Genomic DNA, 26,882 nt, shown 5'->3' on the forward strand with positions numbered 1-26,882 from the left:
ATTTTTTTTAAAAAGAAACCAAACAGTAATTAAAACATTTAACTGTGAATTAAATACCTGTAATACCTGTAAGTTAAATAAAATTGAGATTGAGAGATTGAGATTTATTAAATTTATATGCCGCCCTTCTCCCCAAGGACTCAGGGCAGCTCACAACAATAAAAAAATAAAAAACATAAAGTACAAAATTTTAAAAAGAATTAAACAATGGATATAATAAATAAATGACAATTTAACCCAATAAAATTCTAGTGTGACTATAATATGAGAGACATTTGGGCCAGCTGAGAGATATAAATTTGAATCTTAGCACTCTAAATAAAAATCTTATGTGAATTTTAAAAAAAACTCCTGTAATCTATGCACCTCTTTCCTTATGTTCCTATTTATACTCTAAAGCAGGCATGTCAAACTCGCGACATCACATGACATCGTGCGACGTATCGTGACTTTCCCCCCATTGCCGGCAATGGGGTGGGCGTGGTTTCGGCGTGACGCATCCGGCCCATGTGCCGGCAGTTTGACATGCCTGCTCTAAAGCCTTGTCCTACTTCTCTTCCCGTGCTGAAGCTGCCCCCTGGAAGCAAGACCTTCCAATATTAGCCTCTTTTTGGCACATTCTGACCTCTAAGGTGTACCTACTACCATCCTTAATGTTCTTTCAGTGCCAGGCAAGGTGCTTTTAATGTACTAAGTCCTTTTCATAATGTGCTAATACTGCCTTGATTTTAAAGTACAATTGCTTTTACTTTCTTTTTTCTGCTTTAATGTTTATCTTGATTTTATTTTGTACTGTTCTTATAAAAATATTTAACTGTGTGCTTTTGTTAATGAAAATGAAGTAGAAATGTAAATATGTACTACTTAGTTGGCTGTGAAAATAAAATAAATTGGGTGCAGTGGGAGACAACTACCAGGAAAGAGGGAAAGGTGAAAATGTAATAAATAAAACATGATTTCCATCTTCTAGAATGCAATGCAGATCGTGGGATTTATGGACCATGAAATCCAGTCAGTATTTGAAGTTGTTGCTGCTGTTTTAAAACTGGGAAACATTGAATTTAAACCAGAATCTCGTGTGAATGGATTAGATGAAAGTAAAATCAAAGATAAAAATGGTAATTCAAATTATAGAGTTTAACTGATTAATGTTTATCTTCTCTTCACTAGTTTACAGTAGTACCTATTTTTTGGCTTCTTTCTAAATGTATTAATTTCAAGGTCAATGACAGAATCTTTATTGCAGAATCATTATTAGTATATTAAGTATTTTTCTGTCAGTTTGAAATTGTTCAGAATTCATCAGACAACATTTTTTCTAAAAAAAAATTCTTACATACTATTGTTCAAGTTCATTGAAGGTTTTCTCGCATGTATTTAGTCTGTAGAAGATAAAAATGTACAAAATTAAAACATTTTCTTATACTACATAACCTTTTCCCGCTTTATCCAGTCTTAAAAATTACTGACTTAATTTTAACTATTTAATGGACTTCAGTAGTATCTGATATTGGAAATGATACAAAAGTCTTGAACTTCTGCACTTTATGCACTCAAGAATGAAAGAAAAATAGATTGGACAAAAAAACCAAAGGCTGGATAACATTGTAGTCATAGAGTTTGAATTTAATAATAATGTCTTAAAATGGAATAAGGGATGGAATGAAACATTCGGATTAGACTCTTTCAGATCCTTAGGGGTTTTAATTTGCATCTTGTCCTCTATCTAGAAGTGCTGGGATGAAGCAACAGTAAATTTAGCATGTTTGTTAAAAATATAGCATTCAATTTTCACTCAAAAGTATTTTCATCCTTGGTAGGTAGAAAGTAGCTAAAGAAGGTAGTTTTTGTATTTTAAAAAGCTACAGATAATTTTAGATGGCATGGCAGATATTTAAAAATACATTTTAGAAAGGAAATCGGTAAAAAATACACATGTGCAAAGCCAAGTATCCCTTGTCAAATTGTATGTTTCAGTGAATCACTAGGTAAACAGAAGGAAACACACCCTCTACATGGTATAAAGTTAAATACAACATCATTCTGCAAATTTGAATGCATGCTTACTATTTCTATGCAGTTGTTTGCAGAGTCAAAATAAGGAAATAAAGAATAAGGGAGGTGAAGCTGTTTTGCCTAGCCAGTTGCTAGAAGAAAGTACTGTTCAAGTGAATAATTTTTTGTCTCTTGGAAATACAATAAAACTCACCTTAAACTATGTATGTTTCAAGTTATGATTCTTTTTTTCCACAGAGCTTAAAGAAATATGCGAGCTGACAGGCATTGATCAGTCAGTTCTGGAAAGAGCTTTTAGCTTCCGCACTGTTGAAGCCAAGCAGGAGAAAGTATCTACAACTTTAAATGTAGCTCAGGTAATGCCAGATGCTAATAGTAGTGAGTTCTCTTTTTTCCCCCTTCAGTAACAGATATTGCAAAAAAGGCTTAGGCTAGTATTTTTTAAAAGACTTTCTCTAAAGCACATTTGCAGACCATGAGTGGGCTATTGATTCTTGTCACCCTGGTGTTTTTCTGCAGAGTGGGAGATAAGAAGGTATTTGGTGGTGCTCGGCTTCATAAGTAAAGGTAAAGGTTCCCCCGCACATGCGTGCTAGTCGTTTCCGACTCTAGGGGCCGGTGCTCACTCCGTTTCAAAGCCGAAGAGCCAGCGCTTGTCCGAGGACGTCTCCGTCGTCATGGGGCCGGCATGACTAGACGCCAAAGGCGCACGGAACGCTGTTACCTTCCCACCGTAGCGGTCCCTATTTTTCTACTTGCATTTTTACGTGCTTTCGAACTGCTAGGTTGGCAGAAGCTGGGACGAGTAACAGGCGCTCACTCTGTTACGCAGCAGTCAGGATTCTACCCGCCAAACTGCCGACCTTCTGATCAACAAGCTCAGCGTCCTAACCCACTGAGCCACCGCGTCCCTCTTGTCACCTTATGCTGTGCCAATACCAGAAAACATTTTAATGAAGCCTAAATGTTTTTTATTCTTGTTTTCTTTTTTAATTAGGCCTATTATGCACGGGATGCTCTGGCAAAGAATCTTTACAGTAGACTGTTTTGTTGGCTTGTTACCAGAATCAATGAAAGCATTAAGGTATGGTTCATCAAATTGCAATAAAATTTCAGTGATAGCAGATAAAATGGATGATCATTTATTTTTGCATATAGGCAATATGTATGTCACATGATACTCTTTATAACTTACAGTACTTTTTATTTATCTGTCTTACTGCCATCTATTATTAAACATGAAAATATTTTTTTTCACAGGCACAGTCCAAAGTAAGAAAGAAAGTAATGGGAGTTTTGGACATCTATGGCTTTGAAATTTTTGAGGTATTTTCTTTACTTCAAACTAATTAGTTAGCAAAATATATAATTATTTACTTATTTGTACCCCCGATCTTTAAAAAAGGTTTTAAAATCAGCATATAAGGTCAGGAATTAATTAACATAAGGGGGAAAGTCTCAGTAAATCATGACTGGTTAAAACTGTTTGGGATGAAACACGCTAAATTCTGACCAGATATACATTCTGATTAAATTTTTAAAAAATGGCAAGCAAAAATGTTGCTGCTAGCAAACTTAAAGCATATATTGAAATTCATCTGCATTATAAGTCATTCCCCTTTGGTTGTATTTACTCCTTTATTTGGTGAGGTGGAAGAGAGAATATTGCCAAGAAATTTTGAAACACCCAAATAATTAGTTGGCAAATTGTTTAATTTTTTTAAAGTGAAAAATCAGTCTCTTCAATAATTCCTCAGGTAAGTTTAGATATCTGTTGCATGCATCATGTTTGCTTAGAAGCTACTCCTGGACAAACCTTTGTACAAATAAGGATCATGTGACTTTTATGGCTGAAAAAGTTATCTGTGTATTCAAAACAGATTATACTTGTTTTAATAAGGTTAAAGGGCAAATCTAAGATAGTTGCTGAGAGCATACTAAATACAAAACTATAATGATTTTTCAATTAGTACAATGCATTCAGAAAGTTTTCAGACCCCCTTCACTCTTGCCAATTTTGTTCTGCTGCAGCCTGATTTGGAATTCATTTGTTTCTCATTAATCTATACTTAGTACCCCATAATGACAAAGTGAAAAGAAAATTTTAGAGATGTCTGTAAATTTATTTTTTTTAAAAAACCTGAAATATCACATTGGCATAAGTATTCAGACCCTTTACTCAGTACTTTGTCGAAGCACCTTTGGCAGCAATTACAGCCTCAAGTCATTTGGGGTATGATGCGACAAGCTTTGCACACCTGAAGTGGGGGATTTTCTGCCATTCTTCCTTGCAAATCCTCTCAAGCTCAGTCAGGTTGGATGGCTATGGTCAGCAGACAGACATTTTCAGGTCCCTCCAAAGATGTTCAATAGGGTTCAAGTCGGGCTCTGGCTGGACCACTCTAGGATATTCACAGAGTTGTCTCTAAGCACTCCTCTGTTGTCTTGGCTGTGTGCTTAGGATCGTTGTCATGTTGGAAAGTGAACCTTCTGCCAAGTCTGAAGTCCTGAGCACTGTGGAAAAGGTTTTCATTGAGGATATCACTGTACTGTGCTCCATTCAGTTTTCCCTCAACCCTGACCAGACTCCCACTCCCTGCTGCTGAAAAACACCCCCACAGCATGATGCTGCCACCACCTTGCTTCACTATTGGGATGGTATTGGGCAGGTGATGAGCGATGCCTGGTTTCCTCCAGACATAACGCTTAGAATTGAGGCCAAGCAGTTCAACCTTGGTTTCATCAGAGCAGAGAATCTTGTTCCTCACTTTCTGAGAGCTCTTCAGGTGCACGGGGATAGCGCAACAGCTTCAGATTTGAGGACCAATCGTAACACCTGGAATACTGCATCCAGTTTTGGTCACCACGATGTAAAAAAGATGTCGAGACTCTAGAAAGGGTACAGAGAAGAGCTACAAAGATGATTAGGGGGCTGGAGGCTAAAACATATAGGGAACGGTTGCTGGAATTGGGTATGTCTACTTTAATGAAGAGAAGGACGAGGGGGGACATGATAGCAGTGTTCCAATATCTCTGGGGCTGCCACAAAGAAGAGGGAGTCAAGCTATTCTCCAAAGCGCTTGAAGGCAGGACAAGAAGCAACGGATGGAAACTAGTCAAGGAGAGAAGCAACCTAGAACTAAGGAGAAACTTCCTGACAGTTAGAACAATTAACCAGTGGAACCACCTGCCTCCAGAAGTGGTGAATGCTCCAACACTGGAGGTTTTTAAGAAGAGACTGGACAGCCATTTGCCTGAAATGGTATAAGGTTTCCTGCCTGAGCAGGGGATTGGACTAGATGACCTCCAAGGTCCCTTCCAACTTTATTATTATTATTATTATTATTATTATTATTATTATTATTATTATTATTATTATTATTATTATTATTATTAAACTCTCCTCATTCAACACCATTGTAACTACAAAAGGTTGTTGAACGAGTGGTTGCCAAGCGAGGATAACGTGTACATGTGCAATATGTTGTAAAGGGCTAACCCTAACCCTCTTAAATCTTAAGTTGTGTTTGTTACCAACACCAAAAAGAAAGTGATTATATGTGTAACTGAAGCCCATCAGGCAATATTCAGAATAAATTGATACAATTATCATGAGATAATAAATTGTAAAATTGGCTTGTAGGCTGTAAGTCTTTTGATTTATAACCCTTCCAAGTGTGATTAATGACACTTTTTTTTCTTTTATTGGATAGGATAACAGTTTTGAACAGTTTATTATTAACTACTGCAATGAGAAACTGCAGCAGATCTTCATTGAGCTTACTCTAAAGGAGGAGCAAGAAGAATATATACGAGAGGTAATAAATTTGTTTCCTATGTAACTTCTCAGTCCTACCATAATTAGCTTCCTCTATTTGTCTTTATTAACTTTTGGAAAAGTTGTTCCTTTCCAGTCTGGTAAGATTTGAAATTATTCCATTATACTGACAGCTGTTAATGAATCCTAAGGGTAACTTTCTTCTGAAACAAAATTAATGATCCAAAAGGTAAAAATGAAAATTGTTAAGGGTTGGCAAAAGGTTTGTTGAGGTCCCAGAAGTAACAAAGCATTAGATTATACTGGAAGCGTAGATGTGAACATCCAGAATATTGCACAGGTAATAATATAAAATGTGTTTTGGAGATGCTCGGTATTGCACAGGATTTGATTGATGACATTACAAAAATTAGTACTACCAAACTGTAATCTATTCCATTCTGATGGAGTCATTTAAACTGAGCATCTGTCCTCCTGAAGATGAAGGTTGAAGGCAGACAAATCTCAGGGGTTTGTGAGGTGAAACAGTCATTTCCTTAGAAATACTCTCAAGATGTGCAAAGTGTTTATTGACCTAAGGCTTTGCACTGAAGGAATTTGGATCTGTTTCAATTAAGTGCATGGGAAATTGACACAGATTGAGGAATGGAATGGAAAACACATCTGGCAGTTATTCAATAATACTCAGTTTGGTTTAGCAGCATTAGCATTTTCTGCATTTGTAACAAATATAAAACTCCCATCTGAGGCTTCTGAGGCTCCAAAAGAATAAGTGTGATTGGGAGAGAGAGGATGCAAAAACAACACCCAAAAAACCTCTCTTTTTCCCTTTTTTGAGACATATATGCTTTTATCAGATGATTTAAAATAATTTTAATTGCCACTTTTTTCCAGAAAGAATATAAAAATAGAAGTTTATCTGTTTGATAGCAACTGTTTTCTTTACATTGTCTTCTTGTTGTGAACCCTTTAATTTCATATAATCTAAAATTAAAGAGCATTAGCACCTAATGCTAATAAGGAAAAAGTACATTGAAATGTCCTTACAATCTTAACTTGCAGCAGTAGTTTTCTTAGGATTTAGAAAAACTGGGTATTCTAGGCCATGACAGTTTACTAAAACATGCTTGAATTAAGCAAACAGTGGATTTTTGAAAGAAGCCAGATATTGCTGCTCTTCTTCCTGTATTTAAAAGAATCCTACTACATGATTAACTATTGAGAAGAGAATATAAGGCTGTCATTGTATCCCTTCGCAGTTTTAGAATTTCTGTTTTACTAAATTAAACTGTCTGGATTTATAATCCAGAAAATGGTTTGTCTTCTATGGCTGTTTAAGTAAGGTTTATGTATTGTCAGCTTTAAATATCTTACTCTCTTATATACTCTATTTTACTTAAATCATGTCATATCCCTTGATGGGTATTGCATAACAGTGACATATTCCAGGCTGGAGAGCATGGAATAAGAAAGGGAAGCATATTGAACAGAGACCTATGCAATTATTTTTTAGATTAGTTCAAGAATATTCTTTAAGAATACTCAGAGAGTATAGTACAAAGCTAATTTTAATGTTTTTCAGAGTCTTGAATTGCATAGGGGAAAAATAAACATAATGGTAGAGAACCATTCAGTTACAGATGTCCAATAATTTTTGGTATATACATTTTGACTAAGTGTTAGCTTTATGGTTATGTTAGTTCTATTGAACTTGGTAGAGCTTTGCATAGTTGGGGAACCTATATATTTGTGGTGTTGTTAAAATTATCTGGCCATATTTTTTTCTCAGCTTTTCAACCTTATTTTTATAGGGTATTGAATGGACTCACATTGAATACTTCAACAATGCTATAATTTGTGATCTTATAGAGAATGTAAGTCTTCCGTGCAAAATTCTTTTGAATTGATTGGTTGTTTATTGTATCTGTGTATAATTTTTTTCTTTTTATCAAAAATTCAGCTGGCGGTGAATGATACCGCTCATATACTTACTACTGTTTGCACTTTTTTTCCATATATTTTATTTATTTTTTAAAACATAATTCACTTAATACTGTAGTTGGTAAACAGTGTGTTTGCTGGGTTTACATTTGTAAAGAAAAATTATTAACAATTGGTTTCTATAATCCATAATCCACATAATACATTTAGTTGATTTCCCCTTTTCCCCAAAATGTCTTCTTTGCAAACCTTGAAATAATACAGTTCTTATTATTTTGATAAATAACAGTTACATATATGATTTTTCCCAATATTCCTAGAAATAATGATCACATCAATATAATATTTCTTTTCTATCTAATCATTCTGGTTGCTTCATCTTATATCCTGTTACAGTCCTTATTTAGATTTGTTTCTCCCATAAAGTTCAAAGTATTCTTGCTGGTTAAGATTTTCTCAACAGATAATTACATTTAAAAATTTAAATCCATTTTTCCCATATAAACCATCTCAACACTTTTACATTTCTTAAAGAATAGGTAAAAACAGTAAACAAAAGGAAAAAAGAGCAAGAGTAAAGAAACATAAAAAGTAAAATGCTACTTAAAATATATATTCCTCCTAAGCTAATATATATTCATTCCCAAAATTTCTTATTCTTTTTAACCATGATTAAAAATATATTTAATCTTTAAATATTCCATTTACTGTGTCTAGTCATCTAATCCTTTAACTCTTATTCAAAACATTTTTTTTCTTTTTTATACATTATAATTCCCCTAAATTCAAACACATTTAATTATCTAAAACATTTTCTTCATCTAGGCCATTTCAGCAGTATTATATTACTTATATCAAGAAATAAAATAAAAGGGGTAGGTGGGAAGCATACAGTATTATTTAAGGAATTCATCTCTCTTAGAATGACATATGAATTCAGACTCTTTTCTATTTCTTTAACCATAGTCAAATAAATGTTTCTTTTTAAAATATTCTCTGGTAGATCCCATCATCTATTTTCTTAATTTTCACTTTGATCTTTTTCCTTTGACCAGTATATTTCTTGATCAATGTGTTTTGCTGTATCAAAAATTTTTTCCATATATTCATGACAGTTGCTGTAGGTATAAGAAGTAAATTGAATAAAGTGTCTTTATGTGAGGCTTTTAGCTTTCCATGTATCTTGAAAATCTTTTTCTCTTTCTCCTTCTTTGCTTCTCTTATCACTTCCTTTCTCTCTGATGTTTTCAACATCTCTACATTCCATTTTATCCAATCTGTTTTTCCCCCTCAGATTTATTTTGTAGTCTTAAGGGATGAGTTGTTTTTTTCCATTTCTTGTAAATTTTTCCCCACTAGGATTAAATCATGTTTTCTTGCTTTGTTAAGTTCCGTCTTTGAGTCTCTATTTTCAATTTTATGTCCACTTATTTGTTTTGTCTACTCCATCTCTGTTGTTGTTTCCTGGAAGTTTTTTTTGTTATAAAATTAACTTAGTTTTCAAAGTTATTTTGGGTTTCTTTGTGATTTGAATTCAGTGTTATTTGAATTAATTGCAGTATACTATATATCTCCTCCTGAGTGGTATTTATGTTTTCTTGGTGTGTTCTGTCCACATGTCTCTGATCCATGATGGCCAAAAGTTGAAGTTTTCCTTCTTATCTGCAAATAGCTTTAGAGCAGGGGTGTCAAACTGCCGGCCTGCGGGCCAGAGATGTTATCTGGAAGCCACACCCACCCCATTACCGGCAATGGTAAAACCGTCCCAATACATTGCGCGACGTCATGTGACGTTGTGAGTTTGACACGTCTGCTTTAGAGTCCCAGTTAAATAGATATTTGTAATCCAGAGTTCAAAAAAGATTTTTTTCCTAAAGTTTGTAATTCTCTCTTTGTTTGCAGCCCAGATTGTTGTCTTTTTTTGTCACAGCTGTTATTATTAAAGCTTTGAAGGTCACAAACACATATTAGCTTTTCCCAGGTTTTGGCAAGTTCTCTAGAAATCATAGCTGTCATAATCTTCACCCACCACTAGGTGTCAGCATCTATTTAGTTTTCAATATGAACAATGGTCTTTAAAATGAGAGTCTTAACCATTCTACAGTCTTAAACTTGTCCAAAATTAAATTTTAGCTTTCAAGTTTATAAATTTATTTCACTACCATATATTTTGATCCTCCATAGAAATGGAGGATTTGTCTATGTAGATTCGCAGTCATCCAGGTCATGGTTGTCAACCAAATGTGCTTTTTCAAGAGGCAACTGGACTTTCTTGTTTTTCTTAGAAGATGTTTCGCTTCTTATCTCAAGAACTGAAGAAGCTTCTTGGATGAGAAGTGAAAAAGTCTTCAAAGAAAAACAAGAAAGTCCAGTTGCCTATTGAAAAAGCACCTTTGAGACTGTAGAGGATTTATGAATATGTAGTAAGATATGGCCATAAAAAACATTGTGCAGTCTTTTGGAAAAACCAATATTTGGATAATATTATTCTGTATCAAATAAGGTAAATATATTGTTCCAGGCAGAACTTTCCTATTCATTGTTTAAAAAAGGCTCTAAGACCGCATGAGTAATGGGGCAATTCATAGCTGTGTTTCATGCTATGTCACTTTCTTCAGTGAGTATTCTGTATTTTGCATGTCTTCATTTTTCAAATTGTGATCATTGTCATACCATCTGAATTTCTTACTTGTGTTGTGTTCCCATGTTTTCCTAAAAATATTATCTGTAATTTTCCGTTAAAGATATGCAAGGGAGCCCCAGCCAGGAAACAACTGAATCTGAATTTGTCCTATCCATGTCCTTGTTTCTTATATATGTTATACAGTACATGTTCTCGGAATCTCTTGAGAATTTGCAGAACATGGGTCCTCAGCCGATTCATTAAATCAGCTTCAACCAGTGGAAAGGTTTTTTGTCTTGATAGTCAGATGGAATAGTTCATATTGGAATCAGTGTTGTTGTTATTGCATATCCTTTATTTAAATCTCTATGTGACAGTAATGTATGGCTTTTTTTACTAAGCCATGATCCATCTTTATGATGGTACATCTATCTATCTTCAGAAGAATGAGGAAAGATAGACGTTCACATCCTGGGAAAATAGACAGGAAGCCTCTTAGAAGGCTTAAACAGGAAGGTCCAAATCTTAATATTTCAGTTTCATCTATGCTGTATTTTGTTTTACAGCAATTATTAACTTGTATTCGGGTAAATAATATTTAGAAATATTATTTCTGCTTGTTATATTCTGTTCATAGTTTGCTTGATGCTTGTTTACGTGATCTAAATGAGTAGATAAAAAATTGGGTTTATTGAAATCTGATTCACTTTTTTTCATTGTAGTGCAGCCAAGTGTAAATACTTGTTAAAGCATATGATAGAATATTTATGTCCTAATAATAAAATGAACTGTTACATTACCCAACAGAACCAGAATGGAATAATAGCTATGCTAGATGAAGAATGTCTGCGGCCAGGGGCTGTTACTGATGAAACCTTCTTAGAAAAATTGAACCAGGTCTGTGCTACTCACCAACACTTTGAAAGCCGGATGAGCAAATGTTCACGTTTCTTGAACGATACTTCCCTCCCACACAGTTGCTTCAGAATTCAACATTATGCTGGCAAGGTAAGGTGTTCAAATAACCTTGAATATTTGAAAACATGCTTGCTTTTGACATTCCCCCTCCCCCTCATCAAAAAGATAAAGGTTTAAATCCCATGAAATATTACCCCAATAGGATTGACCTTCCCCATTCCTTTCAACAGAAGGGTATGTTGCGGATTCCATTGGTCCAAGAATTACAGCTGGTGGGGTCCAGGAGGAGAGCCTTTTGTGCTGTGGCCCCCACCCTGTGGAACATTATGCCCCTCAAGATGAGATCCACTTGTCCTTCTGAAAGGGCCCCAAAACCAGGTTCTGCCAATTGGCTTGGGGGCCTTCCACCTTGAAAGTGGTTGGTGGAATAAGATGAAGATCTCACTTCTACTCTGTTTTTTTGTTTGGGTTCCTGGTTTTTGTTAACTTGTAATATATTTGATGTTTTATATTCCTGTTTTATGATATTGTAAGCCTCCCAGAGTCACTTGACCATGAGATGGGTGGCATATAAATTTAATAAATAAATAAAGGTACGGTATGCCTGAGAGACCCAGCATCCATTGATGAGTTGCCTTTGATGGTTTTCATTCCAGTACTTCCCCAAATATTACAGCAATTTCAGACCTGAGGAGAGATGTACAATTTAACATCCTTTCTCTTTGCTTAGAGTAGAAACTTCTGAACTACAATAAGGCCTCAAAGTGATGGAATTTTATTATAGTTAATGTTGGATATACAAAGATAGTCATTCAGATAATGTGATCAATTTGCTCTTGGTGTGTTTTTCCCCTCCCAGAATGATTACCTTTGCTTATTTAGATTCTTGGTTTGCTATTTTAGGTGATGTATCAGGTAGAAGGGTTTGTTGACAAGAATAATGACCTGCTTTACCGTGATCTGTCCCAAGCTATGTGGAAGGCCAACCACTCCCTCATTAAAGCACTATTTCCAGAAGGAAACCCTGTCAAGATTAATTTAAAGAGGCCACCAACAGCAGGTTCCCAGTTCAAAGCTTCTGTGGCAACATTGATGAGGAACTTGCAAACAAAAAATCCCAATTACATCAGGTAAAGTTCAAGAAATGAAGTAAATTGTGCTTGCAACAATGGTAATTGTTCATACTCCAAAGGAGAGCATGATTTATTTATATCAGTTGAATATAATTTAGTTGGAAAAGAAGTATTTTTTTTAATTAATTGACTTTTATATATCCCAGTTTTAAATTACAAAAAGACTTTTGTGAATATTCATAGTATCTCAACTGAGTGGATATGATTGTGCTTTATTTGATCTTTCCAAAGATGAATGGGAGTAATAGAGTAATGGTTCTACTTGCTCTATATTTATAAAATTACTGCAACCATAATTGATAGTTTGCTATAATCAGATTTTTGTTGTTGTGCTGTAATTGTTACTTCTTTTTGTGCTGAAGGTTTTACTTTCTGGCCATCTGTGGCATCAGTATTTTACTATGGAATTGTTTCCATGGTAGTTCTAATTCAGCTAATAAGATAGTAGGACTTACCCATTTAAAAATTTGACATTTATTAATACTGACTCAAACTAAATAGAACAACCATGGATTCTTTTGAATGTTGAACACATCTATAACATAATATATCAGATTGGGTCTCCCATCACACTGAACCATGCTTTGCTGATAGTAGTTTGTTGAATAACCGAAAATTTGCTAACTTCACACATTACATTTAACCAGAAATCAGGGCTGGGCCTACCAAGAGCCATGTGTGCCTTCAAAAACACTTATATTATAGTTTCCAGAATGTCCCAAGATTGTGCAAATGAAATTCAACAGTAACTTGCCAACAGATTTAAGTACAACTGATTAAAAAAAAAAGTTAGCCCTGCCCACACAGGAGTCTCATGTCCTTAACCTACTCCTGTCTCTAAGGTTGCTGAAAACTGTATTATCACAGAAGTGTAGCCTGGCCAAAGAAAAATATTTACACCGTGGAAGTTCATACATACTCATTAAATTATATCATGAATGTTGAAGATTTGCCTATTAGCAGTTCACGTTTGGTTAAACTTAATTGACACTTCTGTCTCATAGATTAAAACAGAGTCATTAACAAGAAATCTGAAAGTTTCCAAGGGCTAGGAGTGAAATCAGAAGTGACTATTAAGGTTTTCCAAGAACTTTTATGTTTTCATTTGAGAATTCTCTCCTTCCAATTCTTACTTAACATGACATTTTTCTAACTGCCTGTGTGCTCAGAATGTGGGTGTCCATAGATTTTAATTTCTTCAGATTAAGCAATTTTATTAGGAGTTATAAATCATCGTCTTGTTAAAGGAAGTTATAGCTCAACTTGAGGAAAACCTAAAACCACCAACTAAATACCACTGTTCTTCAAAATATGGAGCATTGTAATTGGAAAAATGCATTGAGCTTAAAATGATGAATCTGCTCAGTAAAAAAAAAGCTCCCTTGGCCACTATAGTCTTTCCCTGGATATGAAAAAGCAGAATATTATAACTTTAGGAAATTATTCTTATGGAATACATTGGAATACATTTTAGAGAGAATAACAAGTTACTAATAATAGTGATCAAGGGAAATGTGCTTTGATCTATATCTTCCCTAATGGAGGATATAAAATCTTGTATAACGTATTTTAGAATACATTATATAGAATTTTGTATGTTGCAGTATATAAATTCATGTAAGTTGTACATTTACTTGTGCAATTTACCAAGCTTCATCTAGATATAATCGAGATTTCCATGGAAAGTTGATGTTTCTGCAGATGCTGTCATTGGCATAGGGCAGGGGTAGGCAACCTTGGCTCTTTTATGACTCATCGAATTCAACTCCCAGAATTCCTGAGCCAGGAATTGCCTACTCCTGGCATAGGGAGAATGTAGAGTATATGGCAGATTTTTTTCTTTCAGTTCTCTCTAGCTCCTTAGAGGATTACACTTTCTAGGTGATGAAGAGGAAGTAGAGCACATACATGTTTCATTCCCCACCACCACCCCTTGTCAGAGAATGCTCCCTGCATCAAGGGACAGACTACTTCTAAACTAAAATAGATGAATAAACTGTTTCTTTGGTTGTAAAAAGGGACGCGGTGGCTCAGTGGGTTAGGATGCTGAGCTTGTCAATCAGAAGGTCGGCAGTTTGGCGGGTCGAATCCCAAGTGCCGCATAACAGAGTGAGCGTCTGTTACTAGTCCCAGCTTCTGCCAACCAAGCAGTTCATGCCGGCCACATGACCACGGAGACGTCCTCGGACAAGCACTGACTCTTTGGCTTTGAAACAGAGATGAGCACCGGCCCCTAGAGTTGGAAACGACTAGCACGCATGTGCGGGGGAACCTTTACCTTTACCTTTACCTTTACCTTGGTTGTAAAACAGTTTTGCATACAACAGTTTTAGATAACTTTTATCCAGTCTCCATCCTTCCATTTCTGGGGAAGGTTATTGAGAGGTGGTTGGCATTCAGCTGCGGAGAGCCCTGGATGAAGCAGCTTTTGATACCATCAGTCATGATACCATCAGTTCAGTAGCTGGGAGTGGGAGGTACTGTTTTATGGTGGTTTTCCTCCTTTTTCTGTGGTCAGTTTCAGTTGGGAGGGGAGATGATAGTCTCTAGGCCCCTGCATTGTGGGATCCCTCAGGGTTCAGGTCTCTCTCGGCTCCTCTTTAACATTTACAGGAAACTGCTGGGTGAGATCATTTGCCAGTATTGTGGTGCAATATCATCAGTTACCTAGTTATAGACATCTCCACCCCAGTCAGGCAAGTGATGCAATCACAATGCTGACTGGGTGTCTGGAGGCCATAGGATGGGGAGAAACCAATTTCAACTCAACATTTTGAATAAATTAAAAATAAAAGAAAAATAAACATTTCTAACAAAATTGGTGGGAGTAATAGATTTCTGTTCTACTTACTGCACTTTTTCAGCAAACTCTTTGATTTGCAGATGTATTAAACCTAATGACCAAAAAGCAGCACACATCTTCAGTGATGCTCTTGTGTGCCATCAAGTTCGATATTTGGGTCTGCTGGAAAATGTCCGAGTCAGAAGGGCAGGATATGCATTCCGTCAAACTTACGAGCCTTGCCTAGAAAGATACAAAATGCTTTGCAAAGAGACATGGCCACAATGGAGAGGCCCTGCGAGGTAAGAATTACTAGAAATACATGCATCCTGGTACAGACATAACATGGATTGCTTAGCTCTGGTTAAACAGTTCAGATTGAGCTACAACACTGCGTATTCCTTCTGGTGTGACAGTTCAGAAAGTATCTGAAACTCGGAGTTGAGTATTGCTGGCTTAAAGATAGAGAGAACCATTCAGTCAGGGTTATGTTCAGCAGAGAGTAGATCAGTGTGAGCAAAGAAAGCAAAATAATACATTCCAAGCTACAATCCACATCCATGGTTAAGGATCTTGCAGCATTTTCCTTCCACTGACCTAGTGAAACCAAAGGAGTGCCTCTGTCTCACTCATTATTGATGCCTGTTTCTCGCCTATCATAGATTGTTAAATACATCTGGAGTACAAGCAATGGCATCATTGTTTCAGGAGACAGCTTTGCATGTTGCATGCCAATCCCTAATACAAGTTAAAGGGTTATGGAAAATTCAACTTAGCTTCTATTTTTGTTTTTGTTTTTTGTTTTTTGAGGCAATCTATTTGCACTTGCAAACCGAGCAGTTGAAAAGGATGCAAAAGCAAGTAGATAAATAGGTACCACTTTGGTGGGAAGGTAACAGTGTTCCATGCGTCTTGGCGTATAGTCATACTGACCACATGAACACAGAAATGTTTTCGGTCAACGCTAGCTCCCTCAGTTAAAAAACGGTGATAAGCACCGCCCTATAAAGGCGGACTGGACAGTGGAAACTTTTATCTTTATTTGCACATGGGTGTGGAAAGTGTGGCAAGAAGGACATGTAAAAATGCTCTTAAGACAATTATGTTTTCATTTTTATATTACATTTTTTAATATTTGGAGAGGGTTTTCCTCACCTTTCCTAATGTTTTGTGAAATTGTTGGTATCCTTTCAGTGTTAATTGTACTTTATAACTATGTTCAGTGGTACTTTATATTTATTAGCCTGCTCTAATATATTTCAATAGACTATAAACAGATATTTTGAATAAACGTGGTAGCACTTAGCCTACCTTTGTTAACCACATTGGTTAGATCTGGTTAGTGCTTGGGTGAGAGACTAGCTGGGAAAATTTTAAAAAAATAATCCTGGACTGCCAAGAAAACCATATGTCTAAAAAAAATCTAACTCTCGGTCATTATCACCATAATGTCTATTCAGTGGCTACCATTTTCATAGTTGGGACATTTTTCTAAAAACCTGAGATGTAAACATTTTTGGCTAATTTTTAAAAAGTGTTTATATAGCAAAGCTATCTTTTCATAAAGTGCTGGAAATACTGTGTTTTTCTGACAGTAAAACCTACCCCCAAAATAAGCCTAGCTTGATTTTTGGGGGTGGGCCTAATATAAGCCATACCCCCCAAATAAGCTTTAAAAATCAAGCTAGGGTTGGGTGTTGAGCTCCCCACACGCCCCGCACCTACTTACTTTGCAGCCACGCCTCTCCTTGCCAGCCCACTTCTTCTGCGGCATCCCCAGGCCTGCATTTTGCAGTCAGGCCTTTCCGGAAGGCCTCTGCAGCTGATAACCGAGGTATGGATTCAGTCTATAACTTGGTTTTGCAAGGCCTCTGCAGCCGAAAACTGCAGAGGCCTTGCAGAAAGGCCTTTGACTGCAAAAATGCAGGCTGGAGCTCCATTCTCAGCTGCGGAATGGAGCTGCTTCTTTAGCTGCAGAAGAAGTGGGCTGGTTAGGCGGGGCTGTCGCCGAAGGTCAGTGGAAAAGACACCGCCCCCAAGTTTAACATATGAAAGAAAGACTTTTTCACAAAGATGCTTTGTATTTTTGTTTGTTTGCCTTTTAGAATTGGTGTGGAGGTCCTTTTTAATAAGCTGGAAGTCCCTGAAGAAGAATACTCCTTGGGTAGATCAAAAATATTCATCCGCAATCCAAGAACTGTACGTGAAGTAATATTCCTCACTTTACAGAAATTATTTGAATACAGGTCATCCTCTATTTTATTTCAATTAGGACGCTAGAGTTTTAATTTGATTGACGCAATGAAGGGCAAAATTAATTAGCTTGGGAGAAGGAACCAAGATGGAGGTTAATGGAGCAGCATTATTTTTATCGTTATAGCATAAAAATATATGTTTTAATGTTCCTCAAAACTCTGAACTCCAGACAAGAATAAAGAGATGTATGGACAGACAGACATTGCTTATGTCTGTTTGTCTGTCTGTCTGTCTGTCTGTCTGTCTGTCTGTCTCTCTCTCACACACACACACACACACACACACACACACACACACACATGCACAAAGCGAATGATAATAATCTTACCAGTTTGGACTGCAGATGGAGACAATCATTTTAATATTTTCTGCAGACTCCTTAAAAACTGTATCAGATAAAAACTAGCACATTGGAAAGTGAATTGCATCCTAGCTTGTTCTATAAGGATAATCATCTGTAATAATAAAAATTAAATGTGATTCCTCCATCTAAAGGCTGAAATTGTGACATTCTCTTTGCTTCTTCCAGAAATCAGATCTAAAATAGATGATCAGATAAAAAAATGCATACATTCTCAAAAGTCAACTGTTGAGTTTCATAATTGAACCAAAGGAATTAGTACTTCGAGACCTGGTATTTTAGACAACACATCAATCTAACTTTCTTTAGAGAACAAGGTACTTTTGTTGTAAACATGTATTGATTTTTATTTTTATGTTCCTTTTTTCTTTCCCCAAATCTGCATAGCTTTTCAAATTAGAAGACCTAAGAAAACAACGTCTTGAGGATTTGGCTACCTTAATCCAAAAAATTTACAGGGGCTGGAAGTGCCGCACGTATTTTCTTCTCATGAAAAAAAGTCAGATTGTGATTTCTGCCTGGTATAGAAAATATGCGGTAAGATGGGATTTTATTTGTTGGGTTCTGTTTCTGTCCCTTCGGGATGACAGTAATTTAAAAGAGAAATGCTAACATCACGTCCAATGAATTAAGAAAGTAATTGAAAGTTAAAATGCACATTAGTTTGGATCTTCTGATTTGGATTTTGATAGATTAAGGCATTGTTATAATTTAATAATGATAAGGCAGTTGCTCAAGTAATAGCTCTCTGTAGATTTTTTTTCTCTTGGTTATAAGTAACACTTTAAATTTAATTTGAAAAGTAAACAAATTTCTTGGTTATGTCTTACTGCTAGGAAGTATGTTTGGGAAACAGCAGCTTTTAAGCTTGTAAACAGAAAGGTTGAAATAATGGGGGGGAAATCAGTGTTCTCTCACTGAAGCTACAACAAAACCATTTCTAATTAAAAACATGGTTTACATGACTCTTATTTAGTTATTAATCGTGCTAATTATTGACCATAATTTAATTATTTGCAGTTGATTCATGGTCATGGTCAAAGTGGTGGTATAGGGCTATTTTTGCAGAGGTATGCTTCTAGAAACAACTGCATTTAGAAGCAGGCATTCTCAAAGATAGTCCCATAAAATACACATCACAATAAAACAGTTGAAGGGATTGTGTGTTGCAGTGTGCTCTCTATACTTTCTTACATAGCATAGAGACTGAATGAAAATGTGTGCAGTTTATTTAGTAACACAGTATTTTAAAACTCAACACGTTTCTATATGGACATACTTTTTTTTTAATACAGCAACAAAAGAAGTACCAGCAGATCAAGCGCTCTGCCATCATTGTACAGTCTTACATCAGAGGATGGAAAGTGAGTTTAGAGAATGGCTTCAGTAGACTTTCTTTTCTTCCACTGTATGAGTGCAATATAGGATTTTGAGTGAGGGACCCCAGTGTCAAGGAGTCACCATGCATGGGCTGATGTAGCTCCGAGCTGTATTTCTTACCATAGTGCATTCTTCAAATTAATGCCAGACAAATCTGGTGTAAAAAATCTGGATTATTATTAATTTTTTTTGCAGCATGAACATTTTCTTAAAAGAAAAAGTCCTAAATTTAGTGTGTTAAGCTCAGCTAGAACAGGGTTTTAAAATGTCTACTAGCCACCCCCAAAACTTGCCAAAACATTTTGATTTGTTCCTAAATGAATGTGTCAGGCCCAAAACCAAGAAGGAAACATGGCGAATCTTACAAGCTGAATTCATTGTTTCACATCTATAAGCAAAATCTTGCCAGACTGAGGATTCTACTATCTGCATTTACAATATACAATATACTCCAGAAGTGGTGAATGCTCCAACACTGGAAGTTTTTAAGAAGAGACTGGACAGCCATTTGTCTGAAATGGTATAGGGTTTCCTGCCTTAGCAGGGGGTTGGACTAGATGACCTCCAAGGTCCCTTCCAACTTCTTCTTCTTATTATTATTATTGTTATTATTATTGTTGTTGTTGTTGTTGTTGTTGTTATTATTATTATTATTATTATTATTATTATTATTATTATTATTATTATTATTATTATTATTATTATTATTATTATTATTAGGGAGGGACTGTCTTCACCCTCTTTCTCTCCTACATAATATCTGGCTGGGTTGCCTCTTCCTCTTCTGGAATACACTGCTACTTTCTGGGGATCCACCTCCTTACTACATTCCATGATTGCCATGGCTATTTGGTCTTTAAAAGAGAAAAAGTGCAACTCCTGGCTACAAAAAGATTGTGTTGGTAGTATTGTGCCTATGGAGATTCTCAAGTCATCCAGGTCTTGTTAGTCCCAGAGGTGCTTTTTCAAAAGGCAACTGGACTTTCTTGTTTTTCCCATCACTTTAGAAACCTAAAATTATGTTCCTGGAGAGCATGGGGCATAATATCAACCAGTTATATTTTATCAGAAGCCGAAACATTTATTTTTCTGTAAGATACTCTGCCACTACCTCCCCTATCCAGAGTTAAATAAATAAATAAGAATACCAATTTGGTCTGAAGTGCTGGACTAGGAATAGAAAAACCTGGGTTGTAGTCCTTCCTCAGACACAGAAACCAAATAGATAACTTTGGGCAAGTCCTTTTGTGTCACCCTAGGACACGGGTAGGCAACCTCGGCTCTTTTATGACTCATGGACTTCAACTCCCAGAATTCCTAAGTCAGCTATACTGCCTCAGGAATTCTGGGAGTTGAAGTCCATGAGTCATAAAAGAGCCGAGGTTGCCTACCCCTGCCCTAGGAAGATGACACGGACAATCCATCTGTAGAAATGGTGCCAAGAAAACTCTAGGAACATGTTCAGGCAGTTGCTAGGAGTCAAGCCTGCCTTGAAGGCAGCACCCCTCACCTCCCAAAAGTAATTAATACTGCCATTAGACACATTGTCCTCTTAGTGCATTTCCATTGTCAATTCAGCTTCTTGGGTCAAATGGTTGATTTGCAAATAGGCAACCAGTGGCAGGGTTGTAGAAATGCAACTAGGCCATGTCAATTTTAATTCTTACCTCAATGGTTAAATAACTATCACAGCCCATCCAGTTTTTTGTGCCAAAACTAATCAAATAAAAGGGAACGTGGTTGGAATTATGCTTAAAATAACCCCTTTTCCCCCCCATTTCCATTTAAAGTCTTGGTATAATCTGCGTAGCTTGCATCTACTTATTGTTTTTAAAACATGAGTGGTTGTGGTTTAAAATTCCATGTCAGCAGCAGAATTCAATGAGTCTGGAAAAGCTAGTTTTAGGCACCAGTCCTACTCAAGTACCAGTAATATCTCATAGGCAACAAAAGCTATCTACTCCCCCACCCCACCCCCCCAGCTCTAGTTTTATAAATTTTGAAAGTTTTTAATATTTTTAACCTTGCATGCTAGGGCACTAAGCAGAATTGCACAGAGTCAGAGGTTTTAATTAAAATAGCGATGAAGCCTTTATAACCCTTTTGAGAGATGGGCCAAACATATGAACGCTTCCTCACTCCAGATTTTTTGTGCCAACTGGGTTTTTAACTGCTAACTTGAGGGCATGGGGTGTTGCTTCACAGGCTCGAAAGCTGCTTCGTGAACTGAAGCACCAGAAACGCTGTAAAGAAGCTGTTACAACCATTGCAGCCTACTGGCACGGAGCTCAGGTAAGAAAAAAGCTGACAGGTCTTTGTTTCCCAGTCACCTCGTGGCACAAAAGTTGTCTAGATAGACCATAGAAACGTTTTTCCAGCTGCTTTAATTTATCACATTTGAATTTGGCCTCTTTTGGAGCTGTACTTTTAAGCAAATTTCAGTCTAGCTGGTAAAGGTTCTACATTGATTCAGTATGAAACCTTTTTGTCTTTCTCTTTCACTTCCTCATTCCATCGGGAAATTGAAGCAAGTCTTTTCTCTCTCAGAATGTTCTGTAATTCATTTTCAAATACATCACAGGCGCGAAGGGAACTGAGGCGGCTGAAGGAGGAGGCTAGGAATAAACTTGCTATTGCAGTTATTTGGGCTTACTGGCTTGGATTAAAGGTACTACATGCAAGTGTCATGTGTCCCTCCCTTCCTTACCCAAATTGCCTACCCGTTGATTAGTAAAAAGGATTCATAATCATTTTTACTAAGCTATTACACCTGAGCACCTGATTGCTGGTAACCTCTATTCTAACCTTCTCTCAGCTTGAAAAATCATCCCTACTAAAAAAAATATTCCAAGCATGCCATTTTCTAGATAGGACTAATTGCTTGTTTATTAAGCCAGAAAATGATTAGACTAGTGGCTCTAAAATGTATTTTACTAAACTGAAATGTTTCAAATAATGTTTAGGAGAGTGCCCATGCAGTAATATTTGTATAGGTTCCAAAACTAAGGCTCTATTACAAAATGTAACTGCATTAATTAATTTCATAATGTCCCTATATTCTAATTGCATCTTAATATCTAAGAAACAGGGTTTTTTTCTTCAACCCACACAAAATACTGTGGTATAATTTTCTTATTACATGTATATTTTTTATTGGAGAATATGACCAAGAGCTATGTGGCATGTGAGCCGGGAATCTTACCAATCCCAATTAAAGAGCCAGTTCAGGACTTTGCAACTTAGTGTATAAAGTTGTGTTAAGGGTTCAATATAATGGTTGAAATCATCCCCAGTGTGGTTAACAATTTGCTGTTACTGGTTGCCACAGCATTTAGCTTTTTTTCAAATTTCATACACATCAGCTCATATCTTCAGGATTGTCTGCAACTGCCCTTTTATCAAGTTACAACCAAAATGTGGAATTAGTGACAAAATGTGGTCTGCTAAATTCCTGTGAGCACCACATATTTCACAGCAGGAAGGTTTCCCCCTTCCCCCCACACTCCATGTGATAACCATTGAAAGTGAAACAATGTAATATGGAAAGTGTTCTTATATGTGGAGAAATTGCATGGTTTGTGCTCAGATTTGGGGGAAGTGCATAGGAAATGATGGCAGAGCTGATCATAGTAAATTGTTGCTTTCAGCAAGAATACCATGGAAAGATTGCATGTTGGTATTGGAGGATGGAGAACTTTAGATGCTATCGTTTGGTTAAACACGTTAGACCATCACTTAAACAACCACAGTTGGGAGAGCTCAAAATTGCAATCATTGAGTGAGGCAATCCTATGCGTACCTTGCTTAATGACTGTTATGAATTACAACCCAAATTCTAGGCTCAGTTGTGGTCATAAGTTGAGGACAGCTTGAATAGGTGTAATTTAGTATTACAGAATAAGGCTCTATGAAGCTTCAAAGGGTTGTTTTGCTTTGATGAAGCCTTCTCCTCCAGTACTACCAAGGGCTACCAGACTAGGCAGTTTCCACAAATGCTGTGAGATTCCACATGGTATGTGCTGAAGTGGTTGGCACGAATTGTCTTTGGCATGTATTGAAAGCCTTGTTGAATGGGTGACCTCAGTAAATGCTATTCAGTTGCCTATGTTGTAGATCAGAATGGCTAGTTTGGAGCCTTCTCAGCAGCTGCTGAATTTTATTATCTATATCTATATCTATATCTCTATATGTCTATATCTATATATATATCTCTATATAGATTGGTTGTCTCAGCCTTCCATCCTTCCGAGGTAGGTAAAATGAGGACCCAGATTGTTGGGGGCAATAAGCTGACTTTGTAACAATGCTGCTTGGGGGGGGCGAAAGCCGTAATAAGCATGCATATACATAGAGTGAAGGCTATTGCTAAGCACATTTAATTTGTGCTTAGATTGTAAGCCGCCCTGAGTCTTCGGAGAAGGGCGGGATATAAATGGGATTAAAAAAAAGATCTCTATATCTATGTATCTATGTATCTATGTATCTATCTATCTATCTATCTATCTATCTATCTATCTATCTATCTATCTACCTATCTATACACACACACACACACAAACAGAGAGAGAGAGAGAGAGAGAGAGAGAGAGAGAGAGAGAGAGCTTTTTTGTAGAAAAAAAGGGTGCCGGAACTCATACAAGCCGCCTTGCCTAGCCTACAAGGTTTACCTTTATAGTTGAAAAAAACCCCTTCAGTTTTTAGTGTATCTAAAAGACTAGGATTTTGTTCAAGGTAAGTTAATACCATTAATGTTACCATGCACAAATCCATTGAAAAAAGGTGCCGGAACTCTGTTCCAGTGCGTTCTATGACAAAAAAAAAGCCGTGTGTGTGTGTGTGTGTATGTGTGTTTTCTAGAGCTAAGTGTACTGGCTGCATCAAAGTATATCCACCTTTCTTCACACAGAGCTAATAGAAATGCATGTTCGATACAAAGTACCGTATATACTTGAGTATAAGCCGAATTTTTCAGCCCACTTTTTGGGCTGAAAAATTCCACTTCGGCTTATACTCCAGTCAACAAAAAAACTTACCGAGGACTTGTGCGCGGCCGAGGCTTTGGTGCTTCCGGGATCGCGCGCACCTCTCCCAAGCCACCGCCATCCGGAGACCTGCCGAAGTTTGGGGAGGTTTGGGGAGGTGCGCGCGCACCTCCCCAAACCTCCCCAAACGTCGGCAGGTCTCCGGACCTCCGCGCCTTGCCTGCCTGCTTCTTTCCGCAGCGGAAAGAAGCAGGCAGGCAGGGCGCGGAGGAACGGAGACCTGCCGACGTTTGGGGAGGTTTGGGCACCTCCCCAAACCTCCCCAAACGTCGGCAGGTCTCTGTTCCTCCTGCCGACGTTTGGGGAGGTTTGGGCGCCTCCCCAAACCTCCCCAAACGTCGGCAGGTCTCCGTTCCTCCGCGCAGACCTGCCGACGTTTGGGGAGGTTTGGGCGCCTCCCCAAACCTCCCCAAACGTCGGCAGGTCTCCGTTCCTCCTGCCGACGTTTGGGGAGGTTTGGGCGCCTCCCCAAACCTCCCCAAACGTCGGCAGGTCTCCGTTCCTCCGCGCAGACCTGCCGACGTTTGGGGAGGTTTGGGCGCCTCCCCAAACCTCCCCAAACGTCGGCAGGTCTCCGTTCCTCCTGCCGACGTTTGGGGAGGTTTGGGCGCCTCCCCAAACCTCCCCAAACGTCGGCAGGTCTCCGTTCCTCCGCGCAGACCTGCCGACGTTTGGGGAGGTTTGGGCGCCTCCCCAAACCTCCCCAAACGTCGGCAGGTCTCCGTTCCTCCTGCCGACGTTTGGGGAGGTTTGGGCGCCTCCCCAAACCTTCCCAAACGTCAGCAGGTCTCCGTTCCTCCGCGCAGACCTGCCGACGTTTGGGGAGGTTTGGGGAGGCGCCCAAACCTCCCCAAACGTCGGCAGGTCTCCGTTCCTCCTGCCGACGTTTGGGGAGGTTTGGGCGCCTCCCCAAACCTCCCCAAACGTCGGCAGGTCTCCGTTCCTCCGCGCAGACCTGCCGACGTTTGGGGAGGTTTGGGCGCCTCCCCAAACCTCCCCAAACGTCGGCAGGTCTCCGTTCCTCCTGCCGACGTTTGGGGAGGTTTGGGCGCCTCCCCAAACCTCCCCAAACGTCGGCAGGTCTCCGTTCCTCCGCGCAGACCTGCCGACGTTTGGGGAGGTTTGGGCGCCTCCCCAAACCTCCCCAAACGTCGGCAGGTCTCTGTTCCTCCTGCCGACGTTTGGGGAGGTTTGGGCGCCTCCCCAAACCTCCCCAAACGTCGGCAGGTCTCCGTTCCTCCTGCCGACGTTTGGGGAGGTTTGGGCGCCTCCCCAAACCTCCCCAAACGTCGGCAGGTCTGCGCGGAGGAACGGAGACCTGCTGACGTTTGGGAAGGTTTGGGGAGGCGCCCAAACCTCCCCAAACGTCGGCAGGAGGAACGGAGACCTGCCGACGTTTGGGGAGGTTTGGGGAGGCGCCCAAACCTCCCCAAACGTCGGCAGGTCTGCGCGGAGGAACGGAGACCTGCCGACGTTTGGGGAGGTTTGGGGAGGCGCCCAAACCTCCCCAAACGTCGGCAGGTCTCCGTTCCTCCGCGCCCTGCCTGCCTGCTTCTTTCCGCTGCGGAAAGAAGCAGGCAGGCAGGGCGCGGAGGTCCGGAGACCTGCCGACGTTTGGGGAGGTTTGGGGAGGTGCGTGCGCACCTCCCCAAACCTCCCCAAACTTCGGCAGGTCTCCGGACGGCGGCGGCTTGGGAGAGGTGCGCGCGATCCTGGAAGCACCGAAGCCTCGGCCGCGTGCAAGTCCTCGGTAAGCTCCGGGCGGTCACTTGCTTCGCGTCTCCTGAGGGAAGGGGGGGCGACTGGAGCGGGCGTGTTTCCTCGCCTGCTGGGCGCCGCGATTTGCCCGGGGAACGCGCGGGCCCCGAATGGCAGCGTGGAGCGAGGAAGCGGACAGCCAGGGCTTCCCCGAGAGCCGCGGCCACACAGGGTATTCCTGTGTATTCAGGCTTGCAAAATGGCGGATCGAGCCTCTGCTGGCGGCAGAGGCTTGCAGAACGGCGGATCGGCTTATACTCGAGTCAATAACTTTTTTCAGTTTTTGGGGGTGAAATTGGGGGTCTCGGCTTATACTCGAGTCGGCTTATACTCAAGTATATACGGTACTATTTCTATTGAACCAAAGAACCAATACTAATGGAAGTTAAAGCTATCTGCATCGTGATAATTTGCTGCAAGTGTTATTTAGCGTAACACTTTGCTTTGCTTGAGAGTTCGATGGTGACACATAGCATTAGGATTTCATTGAGTTAGAGAATTGTGAAGAGAGATTTACTTCACACACGTGGTTGTGCTGATGGATGATTAAACTGAGGTATTTGAGCATTTCTCATCTAAAGTAAAAGTAGAATGTGGAGATTCTCAGTCATCCAGGTCATGGTTGTCCCAAAGGTGCTGTCTGAAAGGTGTTTGAAAAAACGCCTTTGGGATAAAGTAAAGGAACTTGATAACAACCAATCCCTTACTATGAGAAAATGTGCAAAGGTATTATATTATTTGGGGATTGTATGCTCTACATCATAGCAATCAGCAAAGCTTTTGTCCTTTTTATAAAAAAAATCTTGAATAGAATCCAGCCACCCAGACAAGCAAGAGATCAGAATATAAACTGACTGCAAACAGCACTAGCTGATGTTATCTAGTTAGGGTAAT

General features: G+C 38.7%; 2 protein-coding genes across 4 annotated transcripts in view; both read left to right on the forward strand.

Annotated features, from left to right (window-relative positions):
- The window catches only part of GLS (glutaminase), a 348,826-nt gene that overhangs the window by 310,295 nt on the left and 11,649 nt on the right, over positions 1–26,882 (forward strand). The gene's annotated exons all lie outside the window — the stretch shown is intronic.
- MYO1B (myosin IB) overlaps positions 1–26,882 on the forward strand; it is a 148,339-nt gene that overhangs the window by 98,644 nt on the left and 22,813 nt on the right. For 2 of the 3 annotated variants that reach the window (XM_081322265.1, XM_081322266.1), the window contains exons 10-22: positions 971–1,118; positions 2,254–2,372; positions 3,014–3,100; positions 3,277–3,342; positions 5,730–5,834; positions 7,606–7,668; positions 11,166–11,366; positions 12,180–12,406; positions 15,293–15,493; positions 17,297–17,390; positions 18,196–18,345; positions 19,104–19,172; positions 21,394–21,480. In XM_081322265.1, coding sequence (XP_081178391.1) covers positions 971–1,118; positions 2,254–2,372; positions 3,014–3,100; positions 3,277–3,342; positions 5,730–5,834; positions 7,606–7,668; positions 11,166–11,366; positions 12,180–12,406; positions 15,293–15,493; positions 17,297–17,390; positions 18,196–18,345; positions 19,104–19,172; positions 21,394–21,480 — 1,617 coding nt within the window. Of the gene's footprint in view, positions 1–970; positions 1,119–2,253; positions 2,373–3,013; positions 3,101–3,276; positions 3,343–5,729; positions 5,835–7,605; positions 7,669–11,165; positions 11,367–12,179; positions 12,407–15,292; positions 15,494–17,296; positions 17,391–18,195; positions 18,346–19,103; positions 19,173–21,393; positions 21,481–21,769; positions 21,857–26,882 lie in introns of all 3 variants that reach the window. The other variant, XM_081322267.1, reaches the window with a different exon arrangement.

Source organism: Vipera berus, assembly GCF_964194415.1.
Source record: "Vipera berus genome assembly, chromosome: 1".
NCBI classification, from domain to species: Eukaryota; Metazoa; Chordata; class Lepidosauria; order Squamata; family Viperidae; genus Vipera; species Vipera berus.